Consider the following 21,324-nt stretch of genomic DNA (forward strand, 5'->3'; position numbering starts at 1 on the left):
CACAAAACAAGGTACAAACATTATTGGGCACAATGGGCAAGAAGGTAGAAACAGCAATACATCATGCGAAGTAGCCACAACTGTCAGTAAGAATGCCCATGATTGAGTCTTTGAATGTAGAGATGGAGATAAAACGATCCAGTTAGAGTGTTTTTTGCAGCTCGTCCCAGTCGCTAGATGCTGCGAAATGGAAAGAGGAGTGACCCAGGGATGTGTGTGCTTTGGGGACCTTGAACAAAATGTGACTGGCCTGTGTTGCGGCAGAACGGGTGTAGTATATGGAGGATGAGGGCTGCTGTAGGTATCTCAGATAGGGGCTAGCTCATTTCATTACTGTCTGAATGTGGTGTCAAAAAAATATGAGCATACTTAAAATTTCATCCCCCCAAAATCTCAAAGTAACAAGTTGTTGATTTTTGAGTGTTCATTTAATTTTCAAAGCATCCTGAATACACCTGACCTGTGTTTTTTTTCTTCTTTTTCCTGCCTGGTCATAGGCTAAAGACAATGCGGATATTTTGTAACACGCAAAGGGGTGTTTTGCAACAACTTTGTTAGTTCTTGCTATATCACATCAACTACCTAGAGTGTTACAATCAATGTAGCGAAATATAGACGTTGAACAACTGTTTTTACAGACGTTGTACTACTAGATGTTATAGACCTCGTGGCGCAACGGTAGCGCGTCTGACTCCAGATCAGAAGGTTGCGTGTTCAAATCACGTCGGGGTCAATCATTTTCTTAGTATGTGTTGTCCTTGTATAAACCCCGGGTTGCTAGATTGTAAACTACAGTTATTCTTAGGTTGCTGTTTGAAAGCTAAATGTGAAGAGAGCCCTGTCCGCCATCCACCTTGTAAAATAAAACACATTTACACAACAGCGTTCGACTGTGTTGCATCGTTTTGGTCTCTGCTATTGGTAGATATTATAGTTGTAGATCTGCATGCTTTTCATGGCAAAATATTAATATAATTATTTACAAAATGTGGGCTCGTCCGGGATTTGAACCCGGGACCTCTCGCACCCTAAGCGAGAATCATACCCCTAGACCAACGAGCCGTGGACAAGCTTGAAATATTTAGCTTTATAAGTGAAACCAATAATGCAGGGTTTATCAATTGTACGGAAGAAGAATATTAACGCGACACGTAACATTTTCAACGATATTACTGAGTTAAATTTCATATAAGGAAATCAGTCAATTAAAAAAATTCATTAGGCCCTAAATCTATGGATTTCACGTGATTGGGCAGGGGCGCAGCCATGGGTGGGCCAGGGAGGGCATCCACTTGGGAGCCAGGCCGACCCACTGGGCAGTTAGGCCCAGCCTATCAGAATGAGTTTTTCCCCACAAAAGGCCTTTATTACAGACAGAAGTACTCCTCAAACTATATAATTTGACTGTCTTGGATTTTCTACCTTTATTCATATACTGTCCATATTGTCCAGTGATGTAGTGCTAATTTTTTAGGTGAGCGAACAAACATATATTTTTTTTTATGTCATAATTTCTCAATCAAAGTTTGATGATGTTGAAAATCTACAGGCAAATCCTTTTTAATCCTGGTCATATGAAGAAAAATAATGAAGAGAAATTATAGATAAAATGTATCAGTGCTCATCGGCCATTGGACATAAACTGTCACGCCTGCCCCCGCTCCCCCTCTCTGGCGCTTCAGGTTTCCAGGCTGCCGTTCATTACGCACACCTGTCACCATCATTACGCACAGCTGCGCAATATTGGATTCACCTGGACTCACTCCAATACTTTGTTGATTATATCTGTCTGCTCCTCCGTTTGTTCCGTGTCAGCATTGATGTTGTTATTTTCCCCCTGTCCAAACGCTGTTCCTGTTCTGTTTCATGTCGTTGTTTATTAAATGTTCTCTCTGTAGCTGTTTCTCGTCTCCTGCGTCGATCCTTACAATAAAAATTACACAACAAGTTGGAAATCGCAAATTCAACAAAGAGTGGTTTGGAAGGAATAAATGACAGTGGCTAACTGCAAGCATTGCAAACAATTACTAGCTTGCTATTCTGTGGAGTGGCTGTGTGGTCCCAAATCTCTGATTAAGTGACTCTTTTCCATGTTTAAAATGATAAACATTCAACATTGGCCATGCTGTCAATGAAGCATGATTTGTTCCGCGCTCAAAACACCTGTTAACTCTGAACTACGAAAACTTTACTTTAGTGAGTTCAAGACAACTGGAAATTCCGGAAAAAATTTGCTCCGACTGGGAAATATGTTTTGAATGGTCAACCAACTGGGAATTGTAAGTCGGGAACTCTGGCCTCTTTCTAGAGCTACGTCCTGAAGATAAATGACGTCATCATGATGAGTGTCATAGACTGCTGCTTGACAACACCTTTTACAAGAAACTCAGAAGTGACCACACTTCCCAATTTCAAAATACTATCTTTACTGTCCTAGATGGGTATTTAAGTTCTGGTCAGATAACCAAAAAAGAACACGACTTTTTGGCTATTCAACACCCTAAAATTGCCACTTTCTATACTTTGCCGAAATTACACAAGAATGTTACAAAACCTCCAGGGCGCCCTATTGTAGCGGGCATTGATGTAGTAATGGCCCCTCTATCTACTTTTGTTGACTTTTTTATTAGACCACTTGCAGAACAGCTACCCTTCTTTGTAAAGGACACCAGCAGTATGGTGTCTATCATTGAATCTCTTGATCCTCTCCCTGAGAATACCTTGTTAGTTACTTTTGATGTTGAGTCGTTATACACAAATATTCCACACGAGGGCGGTATTGAAGCTATGGAACATTTCCTTCTGCAACGTTACCCTAATGAACTACCTTCCAGTGCATGCATTATAACATTGGCTGAAATAGTACTCATAACTATTTCATGTTTCTAAATTATTTCTATTTTCCGTTGTGGGTGGTTGTTTTCTGTTTAGTGTATGTTCACCTGGCAGAACTGTTCGTTTATCGTTTTTGTTGTTTTGTTAGTATTCATTAAAAGTAATTATGAGTACTTACCACGCTGCACCTTGGTCTTCTCCTTCTCCTCGATATGACGATCGTTACAATTCTAGGCCGTAGGAAATCCTACATCCATCTCATTAGATCAGAACAGGATGGATCAACAGTGATTCATATTACTGGTTTGTGTCCTAAAAAATTATAGTTGTGTTTTGCTGCATAACATTATTTGTCTACCCATATGATGTGCCAATGACTGGAACGAATTGCAAAAATCACTGAAGCTGGAGACTCATATCTCCCTCACTAACTTTAAGCACCAGCTGTCAGAGCAGCTCACAGATCACTGCACCTGTACATAGCCCATCCAACTACCTCATCCCCATACTGTATTTATTTATTTATCTTGCTCCTTTGAACTCCAGTATCTCCACTTGCACATTCATCTTCTGCACATCTATCACTCCAGTGTTTAATTACTATATTGTAATTACTTCGCCACCATGGCCTATTTATTGCCTTACCTCCCTTATCTTACCTCATTTGCAAACACTGTATATAGACTGTATTATTGTATTATTGATTGTATGTTTGTTTATTCCATGTGTAACTCTGTGTTTGTGTCACACTGCCTTGCTTTATCTTGGCCAGGTCGCACTTGTAAATGAGAACTTGCCTTCAACTAGCCTACATGGTTAAATAAAGGTGAAATAAAAAATAAAAAAAATGTAATAATCATTTTCAGGTTAGATGTATAAGCTTCAGTAACACAAATGTGTGTCTTTTCCTACGAATTAATTGGAACAAAAGTTTGTGTATTCTTACATGAATTAAGCCACACAAACGCTGAAATACTTTTTGTACATGTTTGCACAAATCGAGTGTGATTGTGTTTGAATAGTAGAATAAAAAGTTGTAGCTAGGTTACTGTATCTAGCTAGCTACTGCCACAATTCAGCTTTAGTCAGGCAGCACCAAAGATTTTAATAACTAAATATCTATCTGTGGCAGCACTCTCCGCAGAACCGTCAAAAAGCGAATGTTTCCAGTTTTCAAGGATATTGTTCTGTTTTACAGTATTTTCAAGAACAGTGCAACTGCAGCCCGCAATTCGGGGTGTTCCTACATCTGCAGGAACCCCTCTTTATACTTCTATTGGTACATTTCTAAACTATGACTCCAGTACATAGGCGGGAGGCAGGTGCGCTCCAGAACAGTAAATGGCGGTAATGCAGCATAAAGTTGGATGCCAACTGTTACGTTCCCCAGTTTCTATGTTGAAGTTTCTATTTGAGTGTGTGTGTTTCAGGAGATGGCTTCCTGGAATTTCTCCCCAAGCAGCTGATTGGTCGGCCCCAATGGATGATTGGAGAGCTGACCCCGCCCCCTCGTCAAGATACAGCTGTCTCTAATTACCATTGCCACCTGAAGCTATAAAAGCCAGTGTTCTGTTGAGAGAGAGAGAGAGAGAGAGAGAGAGAGAGAGAGAGAGAGAGAGAGAGAGAGAGAGAGAGAGAGAGAGAGAGAGAGAGAGAGAGAGAGAGAGAGAGAGAGAGAGAGAGAGAGAGAGAGAGAGAGAGAGAGAGAGAGAGAGAGAGAGAGAGAGAGAGAGAGAGAGAGAGAGAGAGAGAGAGAGAGAGAGAGAGAGAGAGAGAGAGAGAGAGAGAGAGAGAGAGAGAGAGAGAGAGAGAGAGAGAGAGAGAGAGAGAGAGAGAGAGAGAGAGAGAGAGAGAGAGAGATATATGATTGCAAGCTGAGATCATTGGCAGGCTGAGATCATTGCTGAGAGAGAGGTCGTGAGTATGTACTATGTTAGCTGTTGTTGGTAGCAGCTTTGGTATGTTCTGTGTTTGTTGCTTTGTCAGAGCTTCTTTAATGGCCTGAGTTAGTTTTCGCAGTTTTGTTGTGAAGTGGATTGTTTAATATTCTGTTTCATTTGTTCCCGAAGGGGAAGGCACCTAGGGAGTGCTTAGGGAAGAGGCCCGCGGGCATTCATATACCCGTAGTATATTCACTGTCTAGGCACACTAGGTAAGACCTGGGCGGACCACCCCCTGTATTTTGGTTAGGGCACCAGGTGGTGCTAAAATAGGTAAGTAGTGGGTAGGCAGGTTAGATAGGAGAGGGGGAGCTTTGATATTTACTTTCTTTGCTTTGGTTCCGTCCAGCCCCTTTTCCCCATATTGCCGTGTAAGGAAATAAATCCTAGTAAGTGGTGCCTTTTTGTCATCCTTACTCGCACCTACAGTCCATACCTCTTTCGCTTCACGGAGAGTTGAGTTGTAGCAGGGTGTTGCGTTCCCTCTTCAGAGGCGTGCGTAACACCAACCACCGATAAACCACACAGAAGGAAGAAAAGGCGGTTGAATACAACAGTAGCCAGCTATAGCTAGTACACACCGTAGTCCCCTTTGCACCAGCCTGGACTCCGGTACACAGCAGGCGGGGGCGACACCATTTGTAGCATATGTCTCCCAAGCCTATTGGCATAGGGGGGGGGGGGTTCTCGAGGGTGGCCCACATGTAGGAGCGCCCCGAATTGCGGGCTGCAGTTGAGTATTATTTGCATTTTCAACCTTAAATTCTGTCTACCCTGATTAACGAATGTGGCGAGGTCGCGCAGGCGTCTTTTTATTCCTGTTAGGTTACTATGGCAGTGACAGTTACACCAAATATAATTGAAATATACATTGCAGAACGTTTAGAAACTCTTGAATATCTTCCATCTTGAGCTTGCTACGTGCCACCAGGCGATATATACATTTCTGTTTCTCCCTAGCAGCGAGACAATCGCCTAGCTACGTTTTGTGTTCTGTGGCCATACCGAGGATGTATTCCGATTATTTTACGCATTTCGTAAAATGTTCAATACCAATGTGTCAAAATGTGGATTATGTGGATGGAAATGAAGCGGCTCGTTGGTCTAGGGGTATGATTCTCGCTTTGGGTGCGAGAGGTCCCGGGTTCAAATCCCGGACGAGCCCACATTTTCAAATGTTATATTTTTTAGGTCAGATCAAGTCACATTTTATTGGTCGCATACACATATTTAGCAGATGTTATAGTGACTGTAGCGAAATGCTTGTGTTCCTATCTCCAACAATGCAGTCTATATCTAACATTTCACAAAAATACACACAATTCTAAAAGTAAAATAATGGAATTAAGACTTAAATAATGAGAAGGAGCAATATCGGAATCCAGACTATCTATATATATTTATGTACTTTTTCTAAAGAAAACAAACACGTATGTGATGTGTACCGTCTAGCTATACTCCCAAGTATGAAGTGACTACCTCAATCTCTAAACCCTCAGAGACAGTAATCACACCTGTGGGCAGAGGGGCATTCTTCTTACCAAACCACATGACCTTTGTTTTGGAGGTGTTCAGAAGAAGGTTAAGGGCAGAGAAAGCTTGTTGGACACTAAGAAAGCTTTGTTGTAGAGCACAATATTGCTTAGAATCAAGGGCAATGGTGACATCCTTGAGGACCTTTAAGGTTGCAGTGACACCTCCATAACCTGAGCGGCTACCAGATTGCATACCAGAGAGAATACTATAGACATCAAGAAAGCCAGTCAGTTGATTATTGACATGTTTTTCCCACACTTTTGATAAACGGCAAAATAGAAATAGGCCTATCACAGTTAGGATCAGCTTGATCTCCCTCTTTTTAAATAAAGGACGGACCACGGCTGTCTTCCAGGCAATGGGAACCTCCCTAGAGAGGACAGACAAGTTAAACTTCAGAATTAGGATTGGCGATGATAGGAGCAGCAACCTTAAAGAAGAAAGGGTGTAAACCATCTGACCCAGATGTTCTTTTAGGGTCAAGTTTAAGGAGCTCCTTTAGTACCTCGGACTCAGTGACCGCCTGCAGGGAGAAACTTTGTAGCGGAGCAGGGGAAAAATAGGGTGGAGCATCAGGACTAGTTGCATGAGAAGGGGTGGGAGATGAGGAAATGTTGGACGGGCAAGAAGACATGGCTGAGTCAAATAGGAATACTGACTTAATGAAGTGGTGATTAAAGAGCTCAGCCATGTGCTTCTTGTCAGTAACAACCACATCATCAACTTTTAAGGGACATGGGCAGCTGTTAGGAGGAGGGTTTATTCTCCAGGTCTTTAATCGTTTTCCAGAACTTCTTGGGGTTAGACCCACAGAGAGAGAACTGCTCCTTAATTAAAGTAACTCACTTTGGCCTTCCGGATAGACTGAGTGCACTTATGTTACGGCTCTCGTTTGTGGTAGGAAGAGTGGACCAAGACGCAGCGTGGAAAGTGTTCATGATTTTTTTATTCAAAAACACTCAAACAAAATAACGAAAGTCAAAAAATGAAAGCGAAAAGTTGTCAGGCAAAAAAACACTAAACAGAAAACAAGATCCCACAAAACCCAAAAGGAAAATTACAACTTATATATGATCCCCAATCAGAGACAACGATAGACAACTGCCTCTGATTGGGAACCATACTCAGCCAAAAACACAAAGAAATAGAAAACATAGATTTTCCCACCCGAGTCACACCCTGACCTAACCAAACATAGAGAATAATAAGGATCGCTAAGGTCAGGGCGTGACAACTTATTTCTCATTTGCCTGAACGAGGGCAAGTCAGCCTGAGTATGTGTGTGCCGAGCCTTTCACCAAATGCAATTCTTGAGGTGGAGTAACCCTGCAAGATCATGGTCAAACCAGGGGCTAAACCTGTTTTTAATTCTCATTTTCTTTATGGGGGCATGTTTGTTATCAATACCACTGAAAATATCAAAAAAGAAAGTCCAAGCGTCTTCGACAGAGGGGATCAAGCTGATTCTATACCATTTTACAGAGGCCAGGTCATGAAGGAAGGCTTGCTCATTAAAGTTTTTTAGCAAGCCTCTAAGACAAATCAGGACTGGCCGTTTCACTGAGCAGCCATTATGAACACAGGCTGTAAAACAGTGATCACTAAGGTCATTACAGAAAACACCAGACTGATACCTATCAGGATTATTTGTGAGGAAAACATCGAAGAGAGCAGCCTTTTCTGGGGGTTTTGAGTCATACCTTGTGAGATTGGTAATAATCTGAGAAAGATTTATGGAATCCCATTGCTTTAGGACTTGGTCAGGTGGTTTAAGCATGTCCCAGTATAGGTCACCTAGCAGGACAAATTCAGATTTAGTGTAATCTAGCTAGTACACTCACTGAATTATATATTGATATGACAGATTGTAAAATTATTTGATGATTTGGTTAATACAGACATAGTTAGCCTACCCTTGTTCTCATTGTCTTCAAACGGCCGAGATGGGTATTTCATTAAATGCCCTCTGACTACGGTAAAACTAGAATCTGTGGTAAAAGGTTCTGGCCAGTACGGGTATCGAACCCGCGACCTTCGCGTTATTAGCACGACGCTCTAACCAACTGAGCTAACCGGCCTTCCACACTTCACCTGTTGTAGAGAATATAGTGATAATCCATACAGCTACTGGAGGGTAGATCTCACTAATCTGTTCACCACTAGCTAGGTTTCCACCCAATTGGCAACAGATTTCCATGCGTATATTCAAAAATCCGCCTAAAAACAATATGTGCATTTTCACACAGAGAGGTTAACATCAAATTGACTTGTTGCAGGTAAGAGGCTGTGTGTGATGACGTGTAACATAAAAATGCCTTTTGCGGTTGAATTCCCACGTACCGAATAAAAAACATGTGAAATGGGTTTCCATCCCATTTTAACTCTATTGATAATTTTCTCACAAAAACATGGCGAAATATAGCGAGTGTGCTCACTCTGGTATTGGCACGTGTTCTGTAGCGCTGTTGGCTAGAGGGCACGTATAGCCTTCCCTACATGGTGAGATTATGGACAAAAGAGCAATATTATTTTTATTTGTCAAACGGTAGCCAAGCATCGATGATCATGTCTCCAGAATAAGAGCCCTCGATATTTATTTGAAAGGAGCATCAAACTCATCACCGTGCACTTACACCACCCTGTGAAGGCCATCATCATTTCATTCATCGGTAGCATGCTGTGATTGCTTTCCAGACGAGTGGTAGTGGGAGGACCACACAATATGTCAATCGGATGGTTACTATATAAATATTTGTGCATAAAAGCTTTTCCACCGAAATTTCTCGCATGCTTAATTTTACCGACAAGAAAAGATCCCACTTTGTCTAGTTTATTTTGTTTTGTCGAAATTTGGAAAATGTCCCGTCTGTTTACATTAGACCTGTCGTGACATTTTTTTATCTGACATAAAAAGGTTGGATGGAAACCTGTTTATGTCTGGAGGAAACCTGGCACCATCCCTAAGGTCAGTAGGTGTAAAGTACTTAAGTAAAAATACTTTAAAGTACTACTTAAGTAATTTTGGGGGGGTATCTACTTTACTTTACTATTTTTGACTACTTTTACTTCACTACATTCCCAAAGAAAAGTATGCACTTTTTATTCCATACATTTTCCCTGACACCAAAAAGTATTTGTTACATTATGAATGCTTAGCAGGACAGAAAATGGTCAAATGCACACACTTATCAAGAGAAAGGGGGATATCTAGTCAGTTGTACAACTGAATGCCTTCAACTGAAATAAATCACATCTCCATATTACCAGGAATTCATTCAGAGATTAACCTAAATCAGGGCTTAACACGTGGGTTAAATACCAGTGAAACCAGTTATCAACATAATAAACAAATCATGTCCAGTTGAATTTCAGATTTAGATTTTATTAACAATAAATTACTTCTTACATAATTAAATTGCACAATGTTTCAGTAATTATTTAATTATATATTGAACATTCAAGGCATACAGTATGCACACATACACATACTCATCATACACACACATGTTTTGTCACTCGCATGCCATTCCAGTGCTGTCGGTGTGCTGGCACATTCTGTGCAGATGCTTCAGGACCAGGTGTCTGTGGAGGGTTTTTGACATTGGAGAAGTTGTGCAGGATTTCCCCAAGTGTGTGTGTGCGTGCGTATGTCAGTGTGCATGTGTAAGTGGCATATCAGTATTGGCAAGGGAACTGACCCCAAGAACACGTCCACTGATTAAGCAAGGCCTGTGATTCTGTAGGGCTTGTCTTCTCCAGTCAATTACCTCCAGCCCAATACTAAGCACTCTGTCATGTGATTGTTCTATTTACTGTACAGAATCATGAAACATTCACGGTTAATTTCCATTCAGTGCTGGTGGGTGGATTTTAAAACGTGCTTCTTGTATGGTTTCAATAGAGGAGTTGCTCTTTACAAAAGGGTGGATCGTCAAGCCATTGTTCTGGGGGAATTACATTTCTAGCAAAGAAGCGCTTTAAAAAAATGAAGAAAAAAATTGGCCCATGCAGTTGAGGCAAGGCTACGATATATTCACATGTTACCATCCCCTTGAGAACTGTTTCTGTGGTTATCTTCTCCCATCACATGCATAGCTCCTGTTCCACCAGAGCCTTGTTTTACAGTTAGACTGTTAGTGCTGAAACATTCCACTGGAAGTAGTGTAAGACATGCAGTGTGTTGGAGTTATGGAAGAAGTACTCTGATTGTAGGACCGATCAGGGGAGCCTGGGAACCTAAACCCTGGAGCCTGGGAACCTAAACCCTGGAGCCTGGGAACCTAAACCCTGGAGCCTGGGAACCTAAACCCTGGAGCCTGGGAACCTAAACCCTGGCAAACCAAAACCACCTGAGAAAGGGAAACAGTTAATCGGAAATAATGTCATTGCATGATGTCACTTTCTTCCAATGCAATCCCATACTCAAATCACATGATCTCTGTCATTTGATCCATGTGGTCCAGTAAAAATTGATGCCAGGGGGTTCCAACCAATCACTTTCAGTGTGGAATATCATGTGCTTCACTGTTCCTCCTCTGACTGGTCAGTCCAGGTACCGAAGAAATTTGAGACTTTGGGGGTTTTGGGGGTGCGTCTGCCACCCCTGGAGCCCAGTCTGGCCCCTGAAGAAGTGCCCCCTTCCTGGGCCAGGTGGATCCTCTGGCTCTCCCTGAGGTTCTGGGCCCGCACTTCCTGGTTCTTGATCTCCTCTATTACCCGACAGGGGAACCAGCCCTTCTCTCCATCATGGAGCCTCTCACCCATCATCCAGCCTGAGGGGGTGATAGAGAGGAGAGAGAGAGAGGGAAGAGTGGAAGAGGAGTGTAGGTAAAGAAAGAGAGGGAGTAAAAAGAGATATTAACTAACAGTTGAATCTACACTAGAGCTCCTAGTACTAAGATCTCCCAGGAGATATGTTGTCTGGTCTCACCGTCATCTGTCCTCTCCAGGATGTTCAACACGTCAGCCATCTCAATGGACAGCTCATCTGGCTCCTGAGACAAGTACGACTGAATACACTGGACCTGGGGAGAGGCTGACCACACACGCACGCACACACACACAGGCACATTAATAACATATTCACTACCGTTCAAAAGTTTGGGGTCACTTAAAAATGTCCTTGTTTTTGAAAGAAAAGCACATTTTTTGGTCCATTAAAATAACATAAAATGGATCAGAAATACAGTGTAGATGTAACAGTATAACTTTAAACCGTCCCCTCGCCCCGACACGGGCGCGAACCAGGGACCCTCTGCACACATCAACAACTGACACCCACGAAGCGTCGTTACCCATCGCTCCACAAAAGCCGCGGCTCTTGCAGAGCAAGGGGAAACACTACATCTAGGTTTCAGAGCAAGTGACGTAACTGATTGAAACGCTACTAGCGCGTACCCGCTAACTAGCTAGCCATTTCACATCCGTTACATAGACATTGTTAATGTTGTAAAAGACTATTGTAGCTGTAAACGGCTGAATTTTAATGGAATTTCTCAATAGGTGTACAGAGACCCATTATCAGCAACCATCACTCCTGTGTTCGAATGGCACGTTGTGTTAGCTAATCCAAGTTTAACATTTTAAAAGGCTAATTGATCATTAGAAAACCTTTTTGCAATTATGTTAGCACAGCTGAAAACTGTTGTTCTGATTAAAGAAGCAATAAAACTGGCCTTCTTTAGACTAGTTGAGTATCTGGAGCATCAGCATTTCTGGGTTCAATTACAGGCTCAAAATGGCAAGAAACAAAGCACTTTCTTCTGAAACTTGTCAGTCTATGCTTGTTCTGAGAAATGAAGGCTTTCCCATGCGAGAAATTGCCAAGAAACTGAAGATCTCGTACAACGCTGTGTACTACTCCCTTCACAGAACAGCGCAAACTGGCTCTAACCAGAATAGAAAGAGGAGTGGGAGGCCCCGGTGCACAACTGAGCAAGAGGACAAGTACATTAGAGTGTCTAGTTTGAGAAACAGACACCTCACAAGTCCTCAACTGGCAGCTTCATTAAACAGTACCCGCAAAACACCAGTCTCAACGTCAACAGTGAAGAGGCGACTCCGGGATGCTGGCCTTCTAGGCAGAGTTGCAAAGAAACAGCCATATCTCAGACTGGCCAACAAAAAGAAAAGATTAAGATGGGCAAAAGAACACACACTGGACAGACGTAGATTGGAAAAAAGTGTTATTGACAGACAAATCTAAGTTTGAGGTGTTCGGATCACAAAGAAGAACATTCGTGAGACGCAGAAAAAATGAAAAGATGCTGGAGAGGTGCTTGACGCTATCTGTCAAGCATGTTGGAGGCAATGTGATGGTCTGGGGGTGCTTTGGTGGTGGTTAAGTGGGAGATTTGTACAGGGTAAAAGGGATCTTGAAGAAGGAAGGCTATCACTCCATTTTGCAACGCCATGCCATACCCTGTGGACGGCGCTTAATTGGAGCCAATTTCCTCCTATAACAGGACAATGACCCAAAGCACAGCTCCAAACTATTCAAGTACTATTTAGGGAAGAAGCAGTCAGCTGGTATTCTGTCTATAATGAAGTAGCCAGCACAGTCACCGGATCTCAACCCTATTGAGCTGTTGTGGGAGGAGCTTGACCGTATGGTACATAAGAAGTGCCCAACAAGCCAATCCAACTTGTGGGAGGTGCTTCAGGAAGCATGGGGTGAAATCTCTTCAGATTACCTCAACAAATTGACAATTGGAATGCCAAAGGTCTGCAAGGCTGTAATTTCTGCAAATGGAGGATTCTTTGACAAAAGCAAAGTTTGAAGGACACAATTATTATTCCAACTAAAAATCATTATTTATAACCTTGTCAACATCTTGACTATATTTCCTATTCATTTTGCAACTCATTTCATGTATGTTTTCATGGAGAACAAGGATATTTCTTAGACTTGAACTCCAGTGTTTTCTCAATGCTGATGAGTTCCTCTGTACGACTCATCTTCCTCACACCCTCGTTGCACTCCTTCACAATCTGACATATGCACAAACAAACCATTGTATAAGGAACACATCCCAACACTCCCTTGGAATTGTATATAGGCAGTTAAAGACATGCTCCGGAACTTTGGCGACTAGTAAGTCTTTTTTAAATCTCCCGCTTTGGGCTGGATGTGTCAATGTGTAGTTTATGTAAGGGATAATCAACGAGGGTTATGCGTTCTATGGAAAATAATAAACAACTTAGAAGGTGTGTTCGGAACTGACCTACAGAGTTGCATTATTTTCCAGAGAACGCAAAGAGCCCCGAGTTGATTATGCCTTTTATACCATGGCTATAATTTAGCACATTTGTTACTAGAATTGTGTTCATTTGCCAATAGAAATGTGTTCAACATCCACTGAAGTAGCTAGCAAGTTTACTAGATACAGTTGAAGTCGGAAGTTTACATACACTTACGTTGGAGTCATTAAAACTAATTTTTCAACCACTCCACAAATTTCTTGTTAACAAACTATAGTTTTGGCAAGTCGGTAGGACATCTACTTTGTGCATGACACAAGTAATTTTTCCAACAATTGTTTACAGACAGATTATTTAATTTATAATTCACTGTATCACAATTCCAGTGGGTCAGAAGTTTACATACACTAAGTTGACTGTGCCTTTAAACAGCTTGGAAAATTCCAGAAAATTATTTCATGGCTTTAGAAGCTTCTGATAGGCTAATTGACATCATTTGAGTCAATTGGAGGTGTACCCGTGGTTGTATTTCAAGGCCTACCTTCAAACTCAGTGCCTCTTTGCTTGACATCATGGGAAACCCTTGTCAACGTCTTGACTGTATTTCCTATTCATTTTGCAACTCATTTAATGGAAAACAAGGACATTTCTAAGTGACCCCAAACTTTTGAATGGTAGGGTATACCACCTGTTATTTGGTACCTAAAAGTTCATTTGTGAGTAGTGGATGTCATCTCTGTGTCGGTGTGTGTCATCTTTGTGTACGTCTCACCTGGTTGGTGGGCGCTGGTGGACATGAATCGCGTGCGGCGGTTTGGCGTGAGAGCACAGATCCAGCGCAGCTTATCACTCCTGGCAGCAGCACACAGGCACACACATGGGAGATTGTTAATAACAGATCAATGACATACAGAGAAGTACTGTACGGAGTACACTAGGTGCCGATGGGGCTTGAGACTCATATATAATGCTGTTAGTTGTAGTCACTCACATGCTGGAGGTCTTGAGCATGTAGTTGACATGCCTCTCCTCCTGGTTCTCCAGAAGTTTCAGGTTGAACACGTTAGCCAGCATCTGACCCTGGTCTTCCATGTCCTCAGTTCTCAGCATGGCCCGCGTGCACGAGTCCAGCACCTGGAACTTCTCACCACTGTCGAAGACACACACACACACGTATACAAAGCCTCATGTGACAAAGGGCAGTTTGGCAGGAAGTGGACTTCAAAACTGCCTGTATACAAAATGATGTGTTGGGGGGGGGGGGGGGCAATAGAAAGTCCCAGACTGAAAGTGGGTGTGCACTGCGACCCCCAATGACCACTAGCTGTCTCTGTGTGGTGATGTCATGTGCTGACCTGGAGCTGCGCTTGGTGATGAGTAGCAGGTTGTTGAAGAGGAACAGGTAGACAGGGTGGTGGAGCTTCTTGCTCCGCATGGTCCTAGTGCTCTTTGGCCCGGTCATCTGCTGCACCTCACCCTTCTTCAGCAGCCAGCGGGAGTGGGAGATCACCGGCACCGACTGGAGGGAGAGGGTCACAGGTTCAACTCAGGGTTATTATAGATTATATTATCATCTCTTTTTTACATCCGTTTTTTTGCTGTTGAAATGCCAACATTTCGGTCTATCGATCTCCTTAATTTGGGATAGGGGGCAGCATTGGGAAGTTTGGATGAAAAGCATGCCCAGAATAAACTGCCTGTTACTCAGGCCCAGAAGCTAGAATGTGCATATAATTAGTAGATTTGGATAGAAAACACTCTAAAGTTTCCAAAACTGTTAAAATAATGTCTGTGAGTATAACAGAACTCATATGGCAGGCGAAAACCTGAGAAAAATCCAACCAGGAAGTGGGAATTCTGAGGTTTGTAGTTTTCAAGTGAATGCCTATCGAATATCCAGTGTCTGTGGGGTCAGATTGTACTTCCTAAGGCTTCCAGTAGATGTCAACAGTCTTTAGAAGTTGTTTCAGGCTTCTATTGTGAAAGGGGAGAGAATAAGAGCACTCAGAGTAAGTGGCATGAGTTGTTTATCGCGCGTGGCCGTGAGCGCGACGTTCGTTCCCTTTTCTTTCTAATGAAAACAGTATTGTTCGGTTGAAACATTATTGAATATTTATGATAAAAACACCCTAAGATGTGATTAGAAACATAATTTGACATGTTTCTACGAACTTTAATGAAACTTTTTTGACTTTGTCTGGATTTTGTGCATATGGATTACTGAACTAAACGCGTGAACAAAAAGGAGGTTTTTGGACATAAAGATGAACTTTATCGAACAAAACAAACATTTATTGTGTAACATGGAGTCCTGGGAGTGCCACCAGATGAAGATCATCAAAGGTAAGTGCTTAATTTTAACGCTATTTCTGACTTTTGTGACACCTCTCCTTGGCTGGAAAATGTCTGTATGGTTTGTGGCTAGGCGCTGTCCTAACATAATCGCATGGTGTGCTTTCGCCGTAAAGCCTTTTTGAAATCGGACACTGTGGTTGGATTAACAAGAAGTTTATCTTTAAAATGGTGTATAATACTTGTATGTTTGAGGAATTTTAATTATGAGATTTCTGTTGTTTGAATTTGGCGCCCTGCAATTTCACTGGCTGAAGGCCAGGTGTTCCGCTAGCGGAACCCCCTTCCCAGAAAGGTTAAAGGAATCAAACAAGCAATCAAATCAAATTTCATAGTTCACATACATATATTTAGCAGATGTTACTGAGGGTGTAGCCAAATGCTTGGAACCTAACTGAGATACATAACCTTTGACCAAGTCTGTTTGTGCCAGTCTGGCAATTTCACTGACTATATAGAATATAGACATGTTGTCACATGACTGGTGACTGCAGGTACCTTAGACTTGAACTCCAGTGTTTTCTCAATGCTGATGAGTTCCTCTGTACGACTCATCTTCCTCACACCCTCGTTGCACTCCTTCACAATCTGACATATGCACAAACAAACCATTGTATAAGGAACACATCCCAACACTCCCTTGGAATTCTATATAGGCAGTTAAAGACATGCTCCGGAACTTTGGCGACTAGTAAGTCTTTTTTAAATCTCCCGCTTTGGGCTGGATGTGTCAATGTGTAGTTTATGTAAGGGATAATCAATGAGGGTTATGCGTTCTATGGAAAATAATAAACAACTTAGAAGGTGTGTAAGGAAGGTGTGTTCCAGAGAACACAAAGAGCCCCGAGTTGATTATCCCTTTTATACCATTGCTATAATTGAGCACATTTGCTACTAGATTTTTGTTCATTTGCCCATAGAAATTTGTTCAACATCCATTGAAGTAGCTAGCAAGTTTACTAGATACAGTTGAAGTCGGAAGTTTACATACACTTAGGTTGGTCATTAAAAGTCATTAAAAGTCATTTTTCAACCACTCCACAAATTTCTTGTTAACAAACTATAGTTTTGGCAAGTCGGTTAGGACATCTACTTTGTGCATGACACAAGTCATTTTTCCAACAATTGTTTACAGAAAGATTATTTAATTTATAATTCACTGTATCACAATTCCAGAGGGTCAGAAGTTTACATACACTAAGTTGACTGTGCCTTTAAACAGCTTGGAAAATTCCAGAAAATTGTCATGGCTTTAGAAGCTTCTGATAGGCTAATTGACATCATTTGAGTCAATTGGAGGTGTACCTGTGGATGTATTTCAAGGTCTACCTTCAAACTCAGTGCCTCTTTGCTTGACATCTTGGGAAAATCAAAATAAATCAGCCAAGACCTCAGAAAAACAATTGTAGACCTCCACAAGTCTGGTTCATCCTTGGGAGCAATTTCCAAACACTGTACAAACAATAGTACGCAAGTATAAACACCATGGGACCACGCAGCCATCATACCGCTCAGGAAGGAGACGTGTTCTTTCTCCTAGAGATGAACGTACTTTGGTGTGAAAAGTGCAAATCAATCCCAGAACAACAGAAAAGAACCTTGTGAAGATGCTGGAGGAAACAGGTACAACAGTATATATCCACAGTAAAATGAGTCCTATATCGACATAACCTGAAAGGCCGCTCAGCAAGGAAGGAATCACTGCTACAAAACCGCGATAAAAAAGCCAGACTACGGTTTGCAACTGCACATGGGGACAAAGAATGTACGTTTTGGTCTGGTCTGATGAAACAAAGATAGAACTGTTTGGTCATAATGACCATCGTTATGTTTGGAGGAAAAAGGGGGAGGCTTGCAAGCCGAAGAACACTTCACAAAATAGATGGCATCATGAGGAAATAAAAGTATGTGGATATATTGAAGCAACATCTCAAGACATCAGTCAGGAAGTTAAAGCTTGGGCGCAAATGGGTCTTCCAAATGGACAATGACCCCAAGCATACATCCAAAGTTGCGGCAAAATGGCTTAAGGACAACAAAGTCAAGGTATTGGAGTGGCCATCACAAAGCCCTGACCTCAACTCTAGAGAAAATTTGTGGGCAGAACTGAAAAAGCGTGTGCAAGCAAAGAGGCCTACAAACCTGACTCAGTTACACCAGCTCTGTCAGGAGGAATGGGCCAAAATTCACCCAACTTATTGTGGGAAGCTTGTGGAAGGCTACCCGAAACGTTTGACCCAGGTTAAACAATTTAAAGGCAATGCTACCAAATACTAATTGAGTGTATGTAAACTTCTGACCCACTGGGAATGTGTTGAAAGAAGAAAATGCTGAAATAAATCATTCTGTCTACTATTATTCTGACATTTCACCTTCCTAAAATAAAGTGGTGATCCTAACTGACCTATGACACGGCATTTTTACTAGGATTAAAAGTCAGGAATTGAGAAAAACTGAGTTTAAATGTACTTTGCTAAGGTGTATGTAAACTTCCGACTTCAACTGTAGCTACAGTAGCTGCCGTGGTAACCAAACAAACAGACTTGCTTAACCAAATCATCAGTTCTAGCTTTCTATTAGGAAAATCAAATTCAATAATACCAATATGTTTTCAATTAGACTTTTGCTTTCAAAAGCAGCTCAAACAAAACATGTAAAAATGAACTATAGCCATTGAATTCTACCGTGCAAATATACCATGCATTATAGGGAAATAATGCACATTCTAGAATGACATTCATGCCAATCAGAAGGGGGTATTCAACAATGACATGGTATAATTAAGCGATCATGCCCAAGAAGCCGGTGTTTGGAGGATATATTGGCACGGGTGTTGTTAGGCCCGAGACTAGGTCGAGTGGCTCATGAGTGCCACTTTCAGAACTACTTTCAAAAAATTATATAAAAGTACCAGAGAATCTCTCTAACAAACATTACTGTGAGGCAAAGAATATATGCAAATTGTGAGTCCAAAGGAAAGAGTGCTAAACCTGTTTCAGAGAGAAGCAAATATTTATGTAGAGGCTATACTTGATGCTCCAATTAAAACCACATTCCTTTGTTTGTGGCAACTACAACTAACCTCATCATGACAGTCATCATTCCTTACAAAGCATAGACAGTCGTGGCAAGACTAAGTCTTCCCAACATGATGATGGTGATGATTGTTTTTAATGCAACACTCAACACCATGACAGGCCCTGAGCCCATAATCACAACCCGCACTACTTCCTCTAACATGCCCCAGGCCAGTACTGAACCAAATCCAGCACTCTGTCATCTCTCCCAGACTGGTTTAGTGCTGTAAACTGGTTTGGTACTGTAAATGGTTTGGTACTGTTACCGTACCTGCTCCAGCTGATGGTGAGCCTTGATGGCATTGGCCTCCATCTCTGAATTCTCCTCCGCCTTCTTCAGAATGTTCTGCAAGCAAACACAGCATCAGAAGCTCAACGCAAAACTTACATCCTGGATACTGATACTGCAATATATTAGCACACAGTAAAGCATTATCATAACTATTATTCGCGATTCAGAAATGCTATGCTCCCCCCATCTTGGTTCAGCCCACTCTCTTGCTCCACTTACCTGGACCAGCATTTTGAGTCTTGTGATCCTCTGGAAGGGGAGGATGAGGAAGGAGGTAAAAGAGAGGCCTCGGACATGCGGCTGGTTCTCCAGATGAGCCATGGTCTCACGGAATGACTGGTTTCCCTGTCTGGACAAAACACAGGCATGTTCGAACCACCACAAAGACAGCCAACACAAAACACAGGCATGTTCGAACCACCACAAAGACAGCCAACACAAAACACAGGCATGTTCAAACCACCACAGACTGAATCAATGAGGTTGTCTCACCACAGACGGCCTACGCAGAGAGTAGACAAGCTTCACAGAACTGCTACATGTTGCAGCAGACTACTATTACTAATGCTTTACGATATTAGCGGAACTTTTACTCAGAGCAACAAATCACCACACTGACGTCATCCAGGCAGGTCCAAACACACCGACCACACAGATCCATCCATCAATACTATGTGTCCTGCAAAAAACCACAGCCGCCTGTTAACTATGTCACCCTGTCTTGGCAGTACAACCAACTGCCCAGCAGAGGTCTCCCTCTCTAAAGTTAGCCTTATCTCTAGCTCAGCAAGCTTAGTTCTTTCCCATAGCGTTTTATAAGAAGGAGAGGTGTTTTTTGCATCGACTTTGCGAGTGTTGCCCTCTCTTTGTAGAGTCTATCAATAATCTGTTTAGGAATGAGAGGCAGCAGTGGAAAGCTCTTAAGAATCTCCCAGCCAGCCTTGAGGGGAGAATGCACTCACTGCAGAGCAAAACAGCTGCTCACACTGTCACCAATACCTAGGTGACTCACAGCAGTCACTGACGCTCTTATGTTGTTAATGGTTGTTAATGCTATGCCGATGATCGCTATATCACATTATATGGAACATGTCAGTACAGTACATACAGGTAACTGCCAAAATAATGGAAACACTTGAGTAAATGAGGGATACAATGTATATTGAAAGCAGGTGTTTCCACACAGGTGTGGTTGCTGAGTTAACTAAGCAATTAACTTCCCATCGTGCCTAGGGTCATGTATAAAAATGCTGGGCAGGCCATTATTTGGGCTACCATGGTATGCCCCCATAGGATGACAATGCTCCCATCCACAGTGGTCACTGAATGGTTTGATGAGCATGAAAACGATGCAAACCATATGTCATGGCCGTCTCAGTCGCCAGATCTCAACCCAATTGAACACTTATGGGAGATTCAGGGGCGGCGCCTGAGACGGCGTTTTCCAGCACCATCAACAGAACACCAAATGGTGGAGTTTCTTGTGGAAGAATGGTGCCGCGTCCCTCCAATAGAGTTCCAGACACATGTAGAATCTATGCCAAGGTGCATTGAAGCGGTTCTGTCTCCTAGTGGCCCAATGCGCTATTAAGACACTTATGTTGGTGTTTCCTTTATTTTGGCAGTTACATGTACATCACTAAGGTGTGAGTAAATGTAATGATGTGATGTGATATGGTAGGTGATGTAGGTGATGGAGTTCCTAAAATCTGGCCCCAATGCCATGGAGTTTCCTACCCTAAATCTCTTGATACAGACCTACAGTGTGTCATATTTTGGTATTGCTTCACAGCTCTAAACTCCATGGTATGTTTTTTCCAGTGGGCGTCTGGTGTTTGGTAACTGGCTCAGCTCCCAGTGCGTCTCTACCATCCATGCTGTCTGTCCTGTAGGGCTGCCTGCGTGGGAACGTCAGTCTTTCTCTCAGGTATGTGGTGATGGTGGTGAGGGACAGGACAGACATCTATGTTGACAAACAACCACACCCTGCTGCTGCTTCTACGCAAAGCAATCAACCTGCCATCATTATCAATACAAACCCTGTTCTGTTCTCTCATTAAAAACCCTAATACACACACACACACACACACAC

General features: G+C 42.2%; 1 protein-coding gene and 4 non-coding genes across 5 annotated transcripts in view; 2 read left to right on the plus strand and 3 right to left on the minus strand.

Moving 5' to 3' along the window:
* The first annotated feature begins 661 nt into the window (after nt 1-661).
* Nucleotides 662-733, plus strand: trnaw-cca. Its single transcript has one exon. It is a non-coding gene; the product is annotated as a tRNA-Trp (tRNA).
* Nucleotides 734-990: 257 nt separating this feature from the next.
* On the minus strand, nt 991-1,062 carry trnap-agg. The gene has a single exon. It is a non-coding gene; the product is annotated as a tRNA-Pro (tRNA).
* A 4,806-nt stretch (nt 1,063-5,868) lies between these two features.
* On the plus strand, nt 5,869-5,940 carry trnap-ugg. The gene has a single exon. It is a non-coding gene; the product is annotated as a tRNA-Pro (tRNA).
* Nucleotides 5,941-8,315: 2,375 nt separating this feature from the next.
* trnai-aau lies at nt 8,316-8,389 on the minus strand. Its single transcript has one exon. It is a non-coding gene; the product is annotated as a tRNA-Ile (tRNA).
* Nucleotides 8,390-9,682: 1,293 nt separating this feature from the next.
* The window catches only part of LOC120029105 (ephexin-1-like), an 18,743-nt gene continuing 7,101 nt past the window's right edge, over nt 9,683-21,324 (minus strand). Inside the window, exons 6-13 of the mRNA XM_038974405.1 lie at nt 19,452-19,581; nt 19,212-19,286; nt 16,362-16,451; nt 14,867-15,030; nt 14,503-14,661; nt 14,284-14,363; nt 11,242-11,346; nt 9,683-11,083 (exon numbers count right to left, since the gene is read on the minus strand). Coding sequence (XP_038830333.1) covers nt 10,833-11,083; nt 11,242-11,346; nt 14,284-14,363; nt 14,503-14,661; nt 14,867-15,030; nt 16,362-16,451; nt 19,212-19,286; nt 19,452-19,581 — 1,054 coding nt within the window. The 3' untranslated portion in view covers nt 9,683-10,832. The remainder of the gene's footprint in view (nt 11,084-11,241; nt 11,347-14,283; nt 14,364-14,502; nt 14,662-14,866; nt 15,031-16,361; nt 16,452-19,211; nt 19,287-19,451; nt 19,582-21,324) is intronic.

This window comes from Salvelinus namaycush, chromosome 34 (assembly GCF_016432855.1).
Source record: "Salvelinus namaycush isolate Seneca chromosome 34, SaNama_1.0, whole genome shotgun sequence".
In the NCBI taxonomy this organism is placed as follows: Eukaryota; Metazoa; Chordata; class Actinopteri; order Salmoniformes; family Salmonidae; genus Salvelinus; species Salvelinus namaycush.